The following is a 16,669-nucleotide window of genomic DNA, read 5'->3' as shown; positions in this document are numbered from 1 at the left end:
TACAGAGAAAACTAAAGCTAAGGGCCAGCTAAGAACCAGAACCCAGATCATCCTCCACCCCAGGGCAGCATATCTGGCGTTGTCAACCCTGGCGCCTTTCCCTGAGGGCATCTCAGCAGCCAAAGTCACGGAACTCTGAGGGTTGGGAGAAAACCAGGTGGGGAGGGCGGGGGTGGTGGAGTGGAAAGCACACCTTGGCACTTTTCTTTTCCCTGCAGGGTCTTCAGTGGAAGAGGAAGAGCTGGCTGGCCCCAGAGGCCTGGGAACTTCTGGGAAACTTGGCCATTTCTGGGACTCCTGGTGCCCGAGCTCAGCCTCCTATCTCTTGGGCTCGGATGGGGGGAGGTTGGGGCCAGAGCAGTCTGCACCTGCAGCCCCCACGGAGAGTCTGTGCAGCCATCTCTTGGGTTGGGGACAGGTGGATGCTAGGTGGACCCTTGAACAGAGTCAGACCTTCAAGTCCCTTGGAGCAGGCCCAAGAGCAGAGGTGGCTCCGTGCTCTCTGCAGCCCGGGCTCTTCCCAGGATCCCAGGTGCTGTGGCTAGTTGGTGACTCTCCCACCTGTCTCCTCCCATTCAGCCCCAGTCCCTGAAGGACCCGACTCTGTGTGCAGGAGGGAAGGGACACCTGTTCAACGAGCCCCTGCTGAGTGCCAGGCTCCTGGGGGTGTCCTGCACACTTTCTCATTTAATTCTCACAGCAGTTGATGAAACAGGAGCTCAGAAGAAGTAAGCTGTCCCCAGTTCCAGTCAGGGTGAGGCAGAACTGGATTTGAATCCAGACTGGTAGCTCTTGCCTCTTCTTCAGCTGCCTTGTGAGGGGAAGTCCTGCTCCAGCCTACCTGTCTGTTGGAAGCAGGGGATTGGTGGAGAGGGCTTGGCTATGCCAGACTAGCTTGTGGGCCACTAGGGCCTTGGGCCCTACTTGGGGCTACAAGCTCAGAGAGGCCTCCCTTCTCTGCAGGAACTTTTCCATTCAGTGTCTTGCGTCCATGCTGGGGGACTGGCCAGTGAGGAGGAGAGGAAGTGAAGGATGAAAGGGAGATCTGATTCATCCCGGGGAAGTCCCCTGCTGTCTTCCTCCAGCAGGTCGGAGGCACAGAGGAAACAGGCGTCGGTGGTGTTGGAGGACAGCAGAACTAGTGGGACAACCATTAGCTGTGGCTTAGGGGGCTGTTGGGTGACTATGTGACAGGACAACCATGGAAGAACTTGGTGGGACTGGGGCAGGGGACTCACAGCAAACTCTCTGGGACTTTTAGATGCTTTGTTTCACTTCCCCTCCTTCCAGGCCTGAGGGACTCCATGGGGATTTTGGTGGTGATGTCCTTCATGGCTTCCACCTCTCTGAGTAGTTTCTCTGGCTCCTCTGGCTCTCCCACTGCCCTGGTGGGCCTGGACTTCCCTGGACCCTCATGTGGGGCCTGTGCTGGGAGCTTCCTCTGGCGGGGCACTGCCAGGGCTGTCTCTCTCAGGAACAGCCGGCGCGCCTGGGTTCTCAGAGGCTCCAGAGGTGGGATCTGGGGCCGGGCCGGGGGAGGCCTCATCACAGGGGCCAGGAGCCAAGCTGGAAGCAGAGGCAGGGGTCTGGGCCTCAACAGTTGGCTGTTGCTGGGCCGCAACATCCGACCGTGGCTGGGCCTCAGCCAGTGGTCCTGGCAGAGTTGGGCCCTCAGAGCCCCCCTGGGTCTGTGGCTCAGCTGGTGGGAAGCTGCCTGGCCGCTCCTCGCAGAGAGCAGCCGCAAAGGAGGAGAACACCATGCTCAGCAGGGCCCGGAGGTCGGCGCTGGCCATGAGGCAGAGGAAGGGGCTGAGGCAGCTGTTGAGCAGGATCAGGTAGTCGGAGTAGACCAGGGCCTCCCAGAGCAGGTAGCCGGGGTAGAAGTCCCACAGGAAGGCCAAGTAGAGCAGCTGTGCCAGCTGGTAGGGCAGCCGCAGGACCACGTAGGCCGACAAAATGGTCTTAGCCACACGGGCAAAGCCGAGGCAGGTAGTGGGCTGGGGCTGGGGACGGCGGCAGGTCCTGCAGGTGGCGGCCTGGGTGAGCATGTGGCAGACCAGCAGGAGGACGAATGGCAGGAAGCCCCCCAGGATCTCCAGCATCCGAAGGGGCAGCTCCTCACTGTCCCAGAAGTCCAGGCAAATGACTAGGTCGTACCACCAGACGGTGGCCTCAGGGAAGACCAGCCAGGGCACACTGAAGAGAGTGGCCAGCACCCAGACCCCAGAACAGACCCACAGGGGCAAACGGGCCGGGCGGCGCCCAGGGTACCAGCGTGGGCACAGTGCCAGCAGACAGCGGTCCAGGCTAAGGGCCGCCAGCAGAAAGAGGCCAGAGGAGTAGGACACGCCCCACAGGAAGTAGTAGAAGCGGCAGGCAGCTGTCCCCAGTGGCCAATGCCCTCCATGCTGGATCTCCAGAATCTGAAAGGCTGCTGCCGCCAGGAACAAAAAGTCGGAGAGGGCGAGGCTGAGCAGGAGCAGGGCCAGCCTCGTGCCCGCCCCACGCCTGGCCTGTGAGCCAGCCAGCCACGCCATCAGCCCATTGGCCGGCAGCCCCAGGAGCAGCAAGGCCACCAGGAAGACTGTGTCCCAGCCACCCTGGGGGTAGTAGTCCTCATCATCAAGTTCTGTGCGGGCCCTGCGGCCAGCAGTGTCCAGGTTGGCTTCCAGAGCAGTGTCCATTTGGGGTCCCCAGTGTCCTGCTGGACATGGGCTGGGCACCTGCTGAATGAATGAAGGCACAGATGACCGAGTATGAGACAGAGGGCACTGTGCCTCTCCATGCAAACTACTGTCCCTCCCTGACCGTGCTCTTGAGTAGTTATCTTGTGCCAGGGACTTTAATAGAAGATCTCATGTAGTCCTCTTAGGACCCATTTTAAAGATGAGAGAAGGTTCATTAAGTCAGTGAGTTACCCACGGTCACAGACAGGAAGGAAGCTACCAGAACTCAAAACAAACTTAAGCATGGAGTCCACGTGTCCAAGCAGACTAAACCAGAGGCTTTGGAACATATTGGTAAAACCACTGAATCTTTTTTTTTCTTCTTCTTTTTTTGGTACCAAGAATTGAACCCAGGGATGCTTAGCCACTAAGCCACCTCCCCAGCTCTTTTAATTTTATTTAGAGACAGGGTCTAACTAAGTTACTTAGGGCCTCACTAAGTTGCTAAGGCTGGCTTCAAACCTGTGATCCTCCTGCCTCAGCCACCAGAGCTGCTGGGATTACAGGCGGAGACCATCACTCCCAGTCCAGATCCACTGAATCTTGTTTGAATAAAGTATAGTGAAACTCGTATATGAGCTGAAAGACCATTGAAATTAAAGGTGGAAGAGCACCCCTGTAGGGTTCCAGGGAACAGAGTTTGAAAACCAGTTTGACTAGCTCTTCATAAGACCCCTTTATGCTTGATTTCCTGGGATTCAAGTATTTCAAATTCCAAGGGGGGAGGGCTCTGTGTGTCAGGGACCCATAGGCGTCTAAGGGTGGGCGGCAGTAGGGGGCCCCTCCCCCACGCATGGTGCTCAAGAGTTTGAGCCTCGGGCACGGACAGGCTGTGGTTAGGAGAGCTATCCTGGGAGCCCTCATGCCTCTTCAGCATCCTCTGCCCCCACCTGTGCCCTTCCCTGCCTTCCAGAGCTTGGGCACAGGTAGCCCTGTGTACTAGCACAGGTAGCTACTAGAGAAGGGGGACTTTGCAGGGCGATGAGGGTGAGGTGGAGTTGGAGACACCCAGGCTGGGAACCCAAAGGACCTGAGGCCCCACTGCGCCTTCCCCAGCCCCCAGCCAGCAGAAGGAAGCGAGCGTTCCTTGGAGGGTGGTATGGCTAGGGGCATCCCAGACGCCTGGCTGGGCCGGACCCAGCCTGGGGCCCACGGCTGCAACACTGGGCCTTTGCCCCGGCTTCCCCACACCTGGGAGCTTTTCCTCTGCAGACCCCTATCAGATCGGAGCCCTGGGACCCTCCCCCAGGCCCTGGCCATGGTGCCTGGCTTACCTGTGAGATGCAGGCAGCAGCTGGCCGGAAGGAGCGGGGCATGCCTGCTGCCCAGTGGGCCAGCCACCCACCGCCCCACGCCAGGGCCTGCTGCGTGGTACTCTGTGACGAGAAGGCAGGCGGGGAGGAAACCCAAGCTGAGAGGAGATTAATCATTCATGGGGCTGTTCTCCGGGAAACCCTAACCCTGGCCCAGTAGCCAAATGACCAGTCAAGTCTCCTATTCTGACAGGGCCCCTCCAGCAGGCTATCAGCCCCCAAGAATCCCTCTCCTCTGACGTCACACCTTGGCCCCTCGAACCTGGCCCATATTTCCAGTGTCACTTGCCCTCTGTTCCAGCCAGAATGTCACCCTGTTGGGGGCCCTGGGGGCAACTCATCCCTTCCTTCCCCACCTCGCCTTTGCCCAAGTCGCTACCCGGATCCTCTCTGCTTACACTGTGTCACACCAACTGCACCCCCATTTTCCAGATGAGAAACTGAGACTAGGTGAGCTCGATAACCGTTTTCCAGCCACCACATGGCAGAGCTGGAGTCTGAAGCTTGGAGCAGTCACAATGTCCCCGTCCTCTCTACTGAGGACAGTTCTGGTGACCAACCTGGCATTATCCTGGCCACCCCAGGACAAAGGGCAGGGACGAGGTCCTGGGCTGCCCGCCTCCCTTCCCCTAATCCCCCTCAGGGCCCATCCCAGGTGATCAACTCTACAGCTGGGGTGCGTAAGCAGCTTTATGGGTCCCAAGAGCCAAGGGTGCTCAGGGACGCTGTGTCCCTGAGCCCTGCCGTCCCTTCCCACATGGCCACAGAGCAGAGCCCCCAGAAGCCCCCTGAGGGGGTTTTGGCCCCTGGGGGCGGTGCTGAGGGGGCCCCCTTGACTAGAAGGAAGAGCAAGAAGGATAGGGGACTTCGAGGGTCCCGCAAGGGCAGCTCTGGTGAGCAGACCCCTGTCCAGGGCCCTGAGGCCCCAGGGAACAGCAAGAACCCCTCAAAGACTGGAGAGGGGCAGGGGGGGCCACCCCTTGCACCCGCTGGGTCCTCATCTCGCCGCCAGTCCCATCGGCCTCGTCCTGACCCCCAGCAGGATGCTGCTCAGAGGACATACGGGCCCCTGCTCAACCGCATCTTTGGGAAGGTCAGGGGGCCTGGGTAGGGCTGAGGATCGTAAGGATGTGGGGTGGAGATTCCTATCCCCTGGGTAAGCCCTCCTGCCCCTAAGTACCCAGGACCCTGGTTTCTGCTCCAGACTTGGGGAGCCGGGGTGTCGGGGCGGGAGAGGGTCTCGGGCCTGCCGGTGCAGTGGTCAGAGCCGGGCTTCAGAGCTGGGGCTCTCTGGAAACCACTGAGGTTCCCGGAGCACAGAGGAGGGGCTCTTTGCTCCTGGGACCCTCAGGACTTCAGCTGCCTTTGCCTGCCCGGGTGTGTGTGGGGAGGTGGCCCTGCCCAGGAGCTGCAGCGCAGGCAGGGGCTGGAGAAGGAAGGACAGGCAGGCCTGTGGCTGGCCCTGGGGACATGCTGGACTTTTGCCCACAGGACCGTGAGCTGGGCCCGGAGGAGCTGGAGGGTGAGTGGTTCTCGTGACTGGGGGGTGGGAGAGGGGTCCCTGGGCCTGCCCGCTGGGCTGACCTCTCTCCCCGGCAGAGCTGCAGGCTGCCTTCCAAGAGTTCGACGCTGACCACGATGGCTACATCGGCTACCGGGAGCTGGGTGCCTGCATGCGGACCCTGGGCTACATGCCCACCGAGATGGAGCTCATCGAGGTCTCGCAGCACGTGAAGATGCGCAGTCAGTGACTGGGCCCTGCAGGGCGGCCGGGCGGGAGCCAGCCTGGCTGTGCCAGAGGAGGGTAGCCTGTCTTTAGGGGATCACAAGGGGGAGGCAGAAGGTGAACTCCAAGTGCCCGTCAGGGGCCATGGTGGGTGCCAAGGAGAGCTTCAGAAGCGACATTGGCCCCATCGGGTGTGGGAACACCAGGTCCACCCTCCTGGTGAGGCAAGAGGGACAGGATGGCAAGTGGGTGATCCAAGAGAGGCCCTTGGGGCTCAGGCTGAGGAGCCTGGCCTCCAGATGCGGGTGTGACCTCTGCACACCCTCGCTCCTTGGACCTGAGCCTCCTGGCCAGGCTCCTCCTTCACGGTGATGACCTGCTGTCTGCAGGTAGAGCAGCCTGGCACCCTCTCTCTCACTGCCACCCTCCCCATGCCCTGGGGGTAGACGCCCGAATCAACGTCACCTGGAATGCAGCCTCAGGAGGCTCAGTGAGGGTCACCTGGAATGCAGCTTCAGGAGGCTCAGTGAGGCCTCGTGTGACAGTGTCCTGGCTGCCCTTGTGGCTAAGTACCCTGAGGTCACCATTTGCTGCTATGCCCTGGGGCAACACCAAGATTCCCTTCCTTCCAGGATCCCCGTGGGTTATTTTCTTGCAGTCTCCAAGACGTGCACGTGATTTACAACTGGTGTGTACGTTCAGCGCTGTGCTTCCTCCTCTTCCCGCAAAGCTGTGATTTGGCCGTCGATGCCTTATAGGATTGGCAGCATCTTAGACCGAGGGACTGCTGGGGGAAGGAGGGTCTCAAGCTGCCCAAGGCCACGCATATCAGCAGCAGGGCTAGGGTTTGAACCTGGTTGCAGGCTTCAAAACCTGGTCTCTTTCTCCCCACTGGGGGGCTTCGCAGGAAGCAGAGGCAGCCCCAGTCCCCAGTAGCTCAGGGGACTGGGCTCCAGCCTCCCACCCCTCTGCGGGCCTGGATTGGGTATGCACTCCTGAATGCAGAGCCTGGGCGGAGGGTGGCTGCACCTTCCCTTTTGATGATTTTGGGCTGGATTGTGACACTCTGCTTGGGTTCACAGTGGGCGGCTGTGTGGACTTTGAGGAGTTTGTGGAGCTGATAGGCCCAAAGCTAAGGGAGGAGACGGCGCACATGCTGGGGGTCCGGGAGCTGCGCATCGCCTTCCAAGAGGTGGGGGTCGGGGTGGGCCGTGGTGGGCAGGGCTGGACAGTGCCACTTCTGAGAGACTGGTGGCCTCAGTCTGCAGGAGGCCCTGCAAGTGGCAGGATGAGGCTCAGGAATGTGCAGAGAGGGCTAGGCTTGTGCCCACAGAGCCTTCCACAGAGAATCAGGAGGCGCCATCTCGGCACGGGTGAGGTGGTGGTGGAAGCGGCATCTTGCCCATAGGCTGTGACAGCTTAGGGTGGGTAGAGCGGAACCCTGCCTGGGCCCTAGTTTGACAGGGACGGGGATGGAAGGATCACAGTTGCGGAGCTGCAGCAGGCTGCGCCAGCTCTCCTCGGGGAGCCGCTGGAAGGTTCCGAGCTGGACGAGATGCTCCGAGACATGGACCTTAACGGGGACGGCACCATAGATTTTGACGGTGAGTCACCCTCCCTGTCACTCCTCTGTCCCGCTGGCACCCAGGAGCACAGAGCCAGCACTTCCTGGGATCCCTGACCTGGGCAGGCCCAAGCACCACCCCTCTCTCCTGCAGAGTTTGTGATGATGTTGTCCACTCACTGAGATCTCGGGGCCCAGACACCAGCGGGGCCCAGGCTGCAACCCTCCCCCCATGGAGAGGCTCCAGGATGGAAGAGACCCAGCAGCCCCACCAGAGAGTCTGCTGGGATGTCACTCAGCCACTTTACGCGTGCCTCCCCCTGCTGGACCCGGCTGGAGGAAACCTGCCCTCAACTGCCCACCACTCCCCACTGGTGAAATTTGGATCTCTCCCAAACCCTGGCACAGGCAGCGCTCCGACAGGGTGCAGTGTTAGGGGATCCCCAGGAACGTGATGAATTGAGAGGGCGGTCGGATCCCTTCCACTCCTCATGTGTATAAAATGCCTTTTTAAAAAAATGGACTTGAAAGAAAGGGATGATCCCCGTTTCCAAAGAAAAGAGAGACCAAACCTGGGCTTGTAAAGGGAGCTGACCCACCTGACTAGAGGCTTGGGGGCCTGGGCTCTAACACCCACAAGTGACAGAGACCCATGCAAGTCCAGGGGCAGGGGCAAGAAATGAACCTCATGGATACATTCCAGGGTGTCAAAGGGCTGCCTTATTCCTGAAAAAGGAACAAGGAAACCACCAACCTAGGAAAGTGGCAAGGGTGCAGATGTTTAGGGACTTGTGTGGAAAAAAAGATTCTAGAGACAGAGGGGAAGGGACGTAGGCACGTGGAAATCTTTGATGTTGTCCTCAAGAAGGCTAGGTTTGTTGGTTAGCATTAGACTCTGCTGATCACTTATGGGAAACCATTAACACAACAGAAATAGAATGTTCCACTCAATACTCAAATCGATAGAGGAAGAAAACAGGGGAGATGAGGAATTCATGACTAAACCAGTAGAAAGTTGGGATAGAGGGCAAAAAAGGCAAAGAAAGGGGCTGGGGCTGTGGCTCAGTGGCAGAGCGCTTGCCTAACATGTGTGAGGCACTGGGTTCCAGCCTTAGTACCACATAAAAATAAACAAAATAAAGGTATTCTGTCCATCAACAACTACAAAAAAATTTTTTAAAGGCAAAAGAAAACAAAACAAAAACCGAATTACATAGAGAATATTAAAACAGAAAGTAGAAATAATTCTTTAAAAATCAATAAGTACAATAAATATAAAAGATTAAATTTGTTAGTTTAAAGTCAGAGAGTCCCAGTCCCAAAAGAAAGTACTAATGGTGCTGGGGTCTGGCTTGCGGTAGAGTGATTGGCATGTGTAAGGCCCTGGGTTTGATCACCAGCACCCCACACACAAAAATAAGTAGATAAATAAAAAATTTTAAAAATTAATATTAGATTGTGTTTCTTGTAACTCACCTCAAACAGCAATATTTTAACCTGGATAGAAATTTGCTGTATGAAGTCTTCAAGGGCCCAGGCTCCTTCTGGCTGACTGCTCTGCTATCCCTAGGGTGTGTCCACATTTGTTTGTTTTCCTGGTGGCAGGATGGAGGCAGGTAAGAAGGAGAAAGAGGAAAAGAGTACGAACAATGTGAATGCAGCAGTAGTGCACACCTGTAGTCCCAGCAACTCGGGAAGCAAGGCAGAAAGATTGCAAGTTCAAGACTAGCTTCAGCAATTTAGCAAGACCCTGTTTCAAAATAAAGTAAAATAAGATAAAATAAAATAAAAAGGACCAGTGCTTTAGTGACCCTGGGTTCAATTCTCAGTACCAAAAAAAAGAGAAGCCATTCCCATCCCATTAGACACAGCTTATCACATGATGCACCTAGCTTCAAAGGGTGCTGGGAAATGTAGTCTTTACTTGCAAGGTCACGCGCCCAACTAAAAACAAGGGGTTCTTCTACAAAGACAGAGAGCAAATACAGAAGGGCAGATCTCAGGCTCTTCCCCACTGCTGAGCCAAAGATCCAGAAAGACACACTTAGAGAATAATGAAGAGCAGAAGGCTGAATGTGATGACTGGATAAAAGATTTACAGGAGAAAATTAACCAAAAAAGAGTTAACGTAACTATGGGAAAATCAGGTAGAAATGAGTTATGAGGCCAAAGCACAGGGATAAATGGAATCATGAGTCACTAAGGAAATCTGTATGTTCCTATCATGTGTCTTCAGACTCAAAAAGAAATTGTATGCTGTCTATATTTAGAGTTTAGAAATATTGCTGTTAATGCAATCTGGATTTAGAAAAATTAACCAGAGAAATATACGCCCTGGGCTGGGGGTGTGGCTCAGTGGTAGAGGTCTTGCTTGGCATGCATGGGCCCTGGGTTCCATCACCAGCACCATAAGACTGTGACTCTGTTGCTCATATGCTCACTGAACAGCTTTTGTAATTTCTCTTCTTTCCTGTTTGTTCTAATGATATTTATCAAATTGTAATTTTACGTGATTAATCTGTTAATACTGTGTGCTTAGATTCTGTATGTCTTGATCCCTTTTTCTGGTTTTCATCTTTTTAAAACTATTGGTCCATGATGGATTAGAAATGTAAACTGGTCCTTTCCCACAGCTAGTTTGGGAACACTCTTTAAAGAGTTCCCGAATTCAAAGGGGACCACCAAAGTGCCTTGGGCTAGGGATCGCGGGTGGGGGGCCTGGGTGGGCCAGGGGAGCAGGAGTAACAGTGGGGGTCTGGGTATTTATTCATTCAACAAAAGCGTAGGACTCTAAAGGTGTGCACTGTCCTGGTGCTGCAGACTTGGGGAGGTGGGCAGCCCTTTCCTGAGTGCGCTCATGTTTAGGTTGGGGACAATACACTCCTCCAGCCCATCCTCTGGTTGGGAGGTAGGGGACAAGAGCCTGGTTTCCCTCTCTAGCCTCTCCCCAGTGTCATGGAAAGGTTCTTGGGCCAGGGTGCTGGAACCCTGGATCATGTCTCTAACTCCGTCCATCTGGCTGTCCTTGGGTAAGTCATTCAAAATGGGACTGATTCCAAGACATAACACTGGTTAGGTGCTTAGCCCAGGGTACAGTGACTAAGTCTTGTAAGAACATGACAAATGGTAGTAATGAGCTCAGATTTTAGGGTTAAGAGTCCGTTTCTTGGTTCCTAAGATTCTGAGATGATCTGATTTTCCAAAATTCTGAGATGGTCCGTTTCTAACATTCTGTGGTCTTTGATCACTCAGGCTCTCTGTCATGAGGTCCTGCTTCTCAAGTCATCTGTCCAGCTGGTCCTCCCAACCTCTGGGGCTGGAAAGTAGGGCAATGGACCCAGGGGGCTTGGCCACTGCTGCCTCATGGCCCACATTCGGGGGTGTGTGTGTGTGTGTGTGTGGCAGCCCAGGGCCCTAGAGCCAGGCTGGAAGGAGGATAGCAGCCTCCAGTACAGGTGCTGGTGCTGCCTCTCTGAGCCGGGATGGGTGGGCTGAGTCTGCTCAGGGTTGGGAGCAGGGAAGGCTGGAACCGCCTCTTCCAAGCCCAGCTTTGCCCGCAACATGTTGTGACCCTGGGCAAGTCTCAGAGCCTCAGGTTGACCTGAAGGGAGGTCGGGAGTCCTAGAAGCCCTTCAGTCTCGCACCAGGCCCTGCCGGAATTAACAATCCTTTTATTAGCACAAAATAACATCAACTCAACACTCCAGGGCCCGAGAATAAGTTAAGGCACAGAGCAGGCAAGGGGCGACGTTCGCAGGCCCAGGTCTGCGTGCCCCACACTTCCTGAGCAAACTCCGGAGGGGTCTGGGGTTGCGAGGGTCCCAGAGGACCTCTTCCCTTGAGAAGAGGGCGCAGGTCCGAGCAGAGCCTCCGGGCACGTGAGGCGGCGGCCCGGGCCTCGGATCGCAGGCGTCCAATCCTCCAGCCGGTGGATCACTTCTCAAAGTAGGGCAGGTAGAAGAACTGGAAGCCCCGGTGGCCCTTGACGGCGCAGTAGATGAAGATCACGTGGTAGACTGCGGGGCGGGGCCTGTCAGCTCGAGGCTCCGCCCCGCCCCGCCCCCGCCCCGCCCCGGCGCCCGCGCGCACCTCCTGGGACCAGCAGCAGGAAGCCCGGCACGAAGAAGATGGCGCTGGAGACACCTGCGGAGGGAGGCGGGCGGGCTCAGGGAGAGGGCCCTCACGCTGCCGGAAAGGGGTCAGCTCCTGCTGGGACCGCCAAGGGCTCCCAAGGACCACGGGCGCAAGGCCGGGGCGGCTCCCGTGGGGTGGGAGGGGGCGCTCACCTGGCGAGGGGGCCGCCTCCAGTCCCACGCCGACCAGGATCAGCACTGCACACAGATGGGGCCGCCGGGGTGAGGGCGAGGACTCCCACCCCCGCCCCACATGCAGGCTCAGGCCTGAGGAATGGTCCCCTGCCTGAGCGGACGCCCCTAGGTGGAGACCCTCCCCAGGAAGCTCACCAAGCTCTGTCTTCAGAGCAGGGCACTTGGTAGGCTCTGGGGAATGTCTGTGAAATGAGAGGCTTTGTCTGCTCCTTGGTGTGACCTGTCAGTCACTCAGCTAACACTTAAGGGACACCTCCTGCGTGCCTGGTACGGGGAATTCCAAGGTGAAAGGCAGATAAGTCTCTGCCCTCATGGCCTTTCCTTAGCGAAGGGACCAAAGCACCTGAAAGCTATAACCCAGCTGATCAGGATATGGTGGGGGAAGAACAGGGCAGTGTGGGAGTCTAGAGGAGCTGCTGGAGTCAGCCGGGGGCACCAGGGAGAGGCTTCCTGAAGGCAGTGAAGCTCATCTAAGCTGAGCAGGGGTGGCAGAAGCAATAGCAATCACAGTTACTACTTAATGGTCACCAGGCTCTGCCAGCCACTGGGCTAAGTGTGTTACATGCATTGCCTTATTTAACTGTCACCTTGACCAAATGAGACAGGTATAAGATGAAACTGAGGCACAGAGAAGGGAAGTCATTTGCCCTGGCAGCAGTTGGGAGGTGGAGGCTGGCTGACTCTACAGGCTTTACTGTGGGTATTAATTAGGCAGAGAGAGAATTCCAGACAGAGGGAACAGCACAGCAAAGGCTCAGAGTTTGGAGGGAACTTGTGGGCTTTCTAAGGTTTCCAGTATTTGGCAAGACTGGACAGGAAGAGTGCAGGCAGCAGGAATAGTAGGCCCTCAGCCCCAGGATATGGCCTCTGGTGGGAGATGGTGCATTTGGGGAAGGTGAAGAGGTCATGACTAGATCCACTTTTCAGACCCAGAGTACTCAGTTCCCACTTAGAGGATTGACAGGAGGATGGGGTATGGCAAGAGAGGTGGTACAGCCTGGGAGCTTGAAGGGTCCCCGTGGACTGTTGCCTGCTTTGTGTCCTGCACAGAGAACCTCAAAAACTAGTCTGAACTCACTCTCTGCACTCTGGCTTAACTGCTGTAGGCTCTGCCCTCTCAGAGGAGCCGTCTTTTTTTCATTTCTTCCAGGGCCCTCTGTGGGTTGCTAGTGGCCCCCTGGCCTGGCAGTCACAGATGTGGGTTTAAATCCCAGCTCATCAACTTCCCAGCTGCAACCTGCCTGAGCCTGTATCCTTATTTCCAATGCTGGGATGGTAATAATGCTGGCTTTGCTAGGTTGTGGAGTGAGAGAGTGAGCAAGCGAGCCAATGGCCAGTGCCACCAGTGCACAGCACACAGTGTTGATGGGAAGTAGCAGTTCCCTCCCTTGCACTCAAACACCTGGAGTTGGGCCAGGCTTCCTGGCCAGGGGACCAGGTTGGTGGGGGCTTTGACCTTCCTGGAAAAAGGAAGGAGGAGGATCAGGGTGACTGCCACCCTCCTTGTGACCCCAATGCTGGATCCTTTCTGGGGACCCTGCCTCCTCAGTACCATAGAATGAGGAGCCTGAGATTCAGAAACATTTGGCTGTGAGATCTGCCTACTCTGGGCCTCAGTTTCCCCCTCTGAGCAATGGGGGTGGAGAGAAGCCCTGATCATCTCTCAGACTTCAGAGAAGGGGGAGTGACAGCTCTGGATCAGGCTGGCAGACACTCAGCATCTCTGGCCACAGAGTCACCCATATACCCAAGCACCTTCCCCTACACAAAGTTCTGGGCTCTGCCTCTCTATTGCTCTGTGACCTCTGAGAGGTGGGAAGTAAACCTGCCTTTAAGTAGACCTGATAAATGGTAGCTGTTACAGGTTCCATTTCCAGCTCTGTGTGTGATTTCCTGTCTGGGTTACCAGAGCTTGGTTCTGCCTGTCTCAAGGCCTCAGTTCCTCACTCTTAACATGGGGAGGGGTGATGGTGGCTAGCTGCCTCCTTGGATGCGGGAGGCTCAGTGTACCAAAGGGAAGCACCCTGCGTGAAAGGAGGGAGGGAAGGCAGGGGCACCCTCAGGGCACTCACCCATCCCCAGCAGCAGGAGCAGGAAGGAGGCCAGCACTACCCGGAGGTTCTTCTGGATCAAAGGATGTTTGGTCCAGCTGGGTGGTAGGAGAGCAGGATGGGTGTGAAAGAGGCGAAGGGCGGGGGAGGAGCCAGGGCTAGCTGGCAGGGGCAGGGGTTTCAGGCTCTAGGGGACTGGGCTCAGGTGAGCAGGGTCTCACCTGCAGCAGGAACGGTAGGAGTGCTGGGTGCTGTTGCTGATGGTGCTAAAGGACCACTGGGAGCTGCGCATGGATGTTCGGCCAGAATCCCTGCAGGTGAGGAGCAGGGGAAGAGAGCAGGGAAGGGAGTCCCTTTGGGACAGGAGTCCAGATGGAGTGTGTGTGTCTGTGTGTGCAGGAACTAGGGCTGGCCTCTACCAGATAGAGGGCCCTGAGTGGGAATGGGGACAAGGAGGAATTCAGGGGCTGGGGGATAGAGGGAGATGGAATGAGAACCAGGCAATTGTGACCTATAGGAAAGTGGAGGCCAGACCAGGATGGGGGTTCCTGTTAGAATAAAGAGCCTGGTAGGGTTGGGTGGGTGGGAATGCAAACTTTTGGGTGACCAGCTGGGCAGGGAACCCCATGAAGGGAGTGGGGCTGGGAATTTTTATAGGACTGAACCTGGCAGAGGTGAGTGTAGTGGGGTGGGGGCCTGGGTAGGTCCCTGTGGACAGAAGCCAGAGGCATGGGGCTTGGGGAATGGGGTGGGTCCCCACCTGGCCCTGACCTGGTGCTGACTCCCCCATCCGGTTCTGGAGAGGCCTGGGCTCCATCCTCATCATTCTCCAGGTTCTGTTCCAGAACACAGGGTTCAGAGGGGTTGCTGGGCTCAGGCCTTTCCTCACTTCCCTCTTGGAGAGAAGGCAGCCCACACAGCTGTCGTCCTGGCTGCCTTGCAGCTGCTCATCTGGTCCTCCACCCTCCCAGCAGAACGGGTTTGATGATTCACAGAAACCGAAACCCAGGTAGGAAGTGGGTGGACACTGGGGGCTTTGGGAGCAGGAGCCAGCAGAGGTCCCAGGGATAGGGGATCTCAAGTTTGGGAGACAGGGTAGAGATCTCAGGATGCTATTTCAGGGGCTCATCATGGAGGTTCTGGGTTTGGGGTGGTAGGGAAAGAGAGGCCTGGGGTTCCCAGGTTTGGGGCACAGGAATCTGGTCCAGGTCCCTAAGGAAAGGATCCAAGGGCTGGTGGAGTTTGTCTGGAAAAATGAGGATTTCCAGTTCAGTCAAGGAGTGGGCAAAGACAACTCGTCATGTGAGTGGAGCCCTCAAGCTCTAGCGGGTAAGATGGGGTGGGGACTTCCAGAACAGGGAGGGGATGCAGATTCCTTTTAGATCATCTGGCCTAGGGCTCAGGTGGATGCTCCGCATATGGGCAAGGTCTGGTTGACACAGACGGGCTCCCCAAACCCAGCGGGAACGAAGGGTCAGTCCCAGGATGGGTGGGGACTCCGTGCGGGCTCTCCACCGTGGCCGGGGATGAGCTCCGGGGTGCGGCTCTTCAGCGCGGGCTGGGGACCTGTTCGGAGGTGAAGGGTCTGGGCAGGGCTCTGGATCAGGCGTCACGTCCTGGCTGGGCCTCGAGGCTCCGGCTGGGGCCTCGAGGTCTCCCCCGAGCTGCGTGTCTCCAGGACTCGGCCTGGGGTCCCGACTGGCCCGGGGCAGGGGGTGAGGTGGGTCGGGCCGTTCACCTGGTAGCGCAGCCGGGACTGCTTGTCCTCATCAGCCACCTCGAACCGGGCCCGGCGCTCGAAGTGCAGCGGCCCGAAGCGGGCGACCCCGCTGGACTCAGGTCCGGGACCCGTGTCCTCCAGGGACAGTTCGAAGGCGTCATCGATGCTGAACTGGGGCCGGGCGGCGCTCATGGCCGCCTCCGGCTCAGGAGCCCTGCGCCGCCGCCATGGGCGCCTGTCACCCCCGCGGCCCCGCCCCCGAGGCCCCGCCCTCGTCCCGCCCCGGACAGGCCCGACCTGCCGAGCGCCGAGGGCACTGAGCGCGGGGCCGCTTCCTACCTAGAGCGGTGCAGGCACCCGGCGCCGCCCAGAGGCCGCTGCGGCGAGTGACAGCTGGGCAGGATCCTGGGGCCTGACACTGTTTACGTTCCTTCCACTGTCCTCCAATCCAGTCTCCACGCAGCGGCCAAAGCGATGTTTAAAAATGTATCTTTTTCTCTATGTGTGTTATTTTTAAATAAAACTTTATTTTTTTAGGGTCTGGGCATGTAGCTCAGTGGAAGAGTATATGCAGGCCATGGGGTCAATCCTAACTCCAAACCCAAACCAAAAGCAACAGCAAAAAACTTTTAAAAAGTAGGCTAATCAACCTCTCCTGCCTTAAGTGTCCCTTGGTTTTCCATTGTAGTTACAATAAAATCTGAATGCTTGGTTAGGGCCCACGAAGTTCTGAAGGCTTTCGTGCCTATTCACCTATTCCACTTTCCTTAAGTCCCCCTCGCCCCTTTCACACCCTCTCAGCCACACCGAACAGGCCAAGTCATTCCCAACTGCTGGGTTGGGGGCTTGCCATGCTGCTCCCTGTGCCCAGCGGCACTTGACCTTGCTTCTCTCGCGACTGCTCCTCTCTTCCCCTCCTCCTTGCTCAGTTGTCAACTCTGAGACTGTCCCAGCCTTTGCAGTCCTTACTCAGCTTTGCATCGTATTGAGTTACATTAATTCATTTACCTTCCATTGCTTTCCATCTTCCCTCTTCTCGCTTCCCTTTCGTCTTCCGTCCAACCACAGTGACTCCTGCCTGGACTGATCGGCACATGACACATGGCACATGTCCTGTGTGAACACGCTTGCAATTTACAGACATGGTGTCATGTATCAAGTTCATTCTGCTGTTTACATTTTTACATCTTTCCACTCAGCAGTAATGTTTTCCATATGCAGCTCCTTTGTTGCTTCTAGTG

General features: G+C 56.8%; 3 protein-coding genes across 6 annotated transcripts; 1 reads left to right on the top strand and 2 right to left on the bottom strand.

The window, feature by feature from the left end:
* Window positions 1-250: 250 nt before the first annotated feature.
* Window positions 251-3,439, bottom strand: GPR152 (G protein-coupled receptor 152). The gene has a single exon (XM_079105779.1). It carries the CDS (start codon window positions 2,682-2,684, stop codon window positions 1,413-1,415), a length of 1,272 nt encoding a protein of 423 aa, XP_078961905.1. The 5' UTR covers window positions 2,685-3,439; the 3' UTR covers window positions 251-1,412.
* A 470-nt stretch (window positions 3,440-3,909) lies between these two features.
* LOC306638744 (calcium-binding protein 4-like) lies at window positions 3,910-8,520 on the top strand. Its single transcript, XM_079102042.1, has 6 exons — window positions 3,910-5,132; window positions 5,531-5,561; window positions 5,639-5,782; window positions 6,848-6,957; window positions 7,222-7,369; window positions 7,484-8,520. The coding sequence occupies exons 1-6, from the start codon at window positions 4,521-4,523 to the stop codon at window positions 7,510-7,512; spliced, it is 1,074 nt and encodes a 357-aa protein (XP_078958168.1). The 5' UTR covers window positions 3,910-4,520; the 3' UTR covers window positions 7,513-8,520.
* A 2,465-nt stretch (window positions 8,521-10,985) lies between these two features.
* TMEM134 (transmembrane protein 134) lies at window positions 10,986-15,705 on the bottom strand. 4 transcript variants are annotated; one of them, XM_079102038.1, is made up of 7 exons: window positions 15,447-15,704; window positions 14,480-14,544; window positions 13,930-14,019; window positions 13,730-13,806; window positions 11,616-11,660; window positions 11,419-11,472; window positions 10,986-11,310 (listed from the first exon to the last, which is right to left on the bottom strand). In XM_079102038.1, exons 1-7 carry the CDS (start codon window positions 15,618-15,620, stop codon window positions 11,270-11,272), a joined length of 546 nt encoding a protein of 181 aa, XP_078958164.1. In that variant the 5' UTR covers window positions 15,621-15,704; the 3' UTR covers window positions 10,986-11,269. The 4 variants fall into 4 exon arrangements, with proteins under 4 accessions (XP_078958164.1, XP_078958163.1, XP_078958166.1 ...); XM_079102037.1 differs by having other exon boundaries at window positions 10,986-11,345; window positions 15,447-15,703; XM_079102040.1 differs by lacking the exon at window positions 11,616-11,660 and having other exon boundaries at window positions 15,447-15,705.
* Window positions 15,706-16,669: the final 964 nt, after the last annotated feature.

Source organism: Sciurus vulgaris, assembly GCF_902686455.1.
Source record: "Sciurus vulgaris genome assembly, chromosome: 11".
In the NCBI taxonomy this organism is placed as follows: Eukaryota; Metazoa; Chordata; class Mammalia; order Rodentia; family Sciuridae; genus Sciurus; species Sciurus vulgaris.
This window is presented reverse-complemented; position numbering and strand designations above follow the sequence as displayed.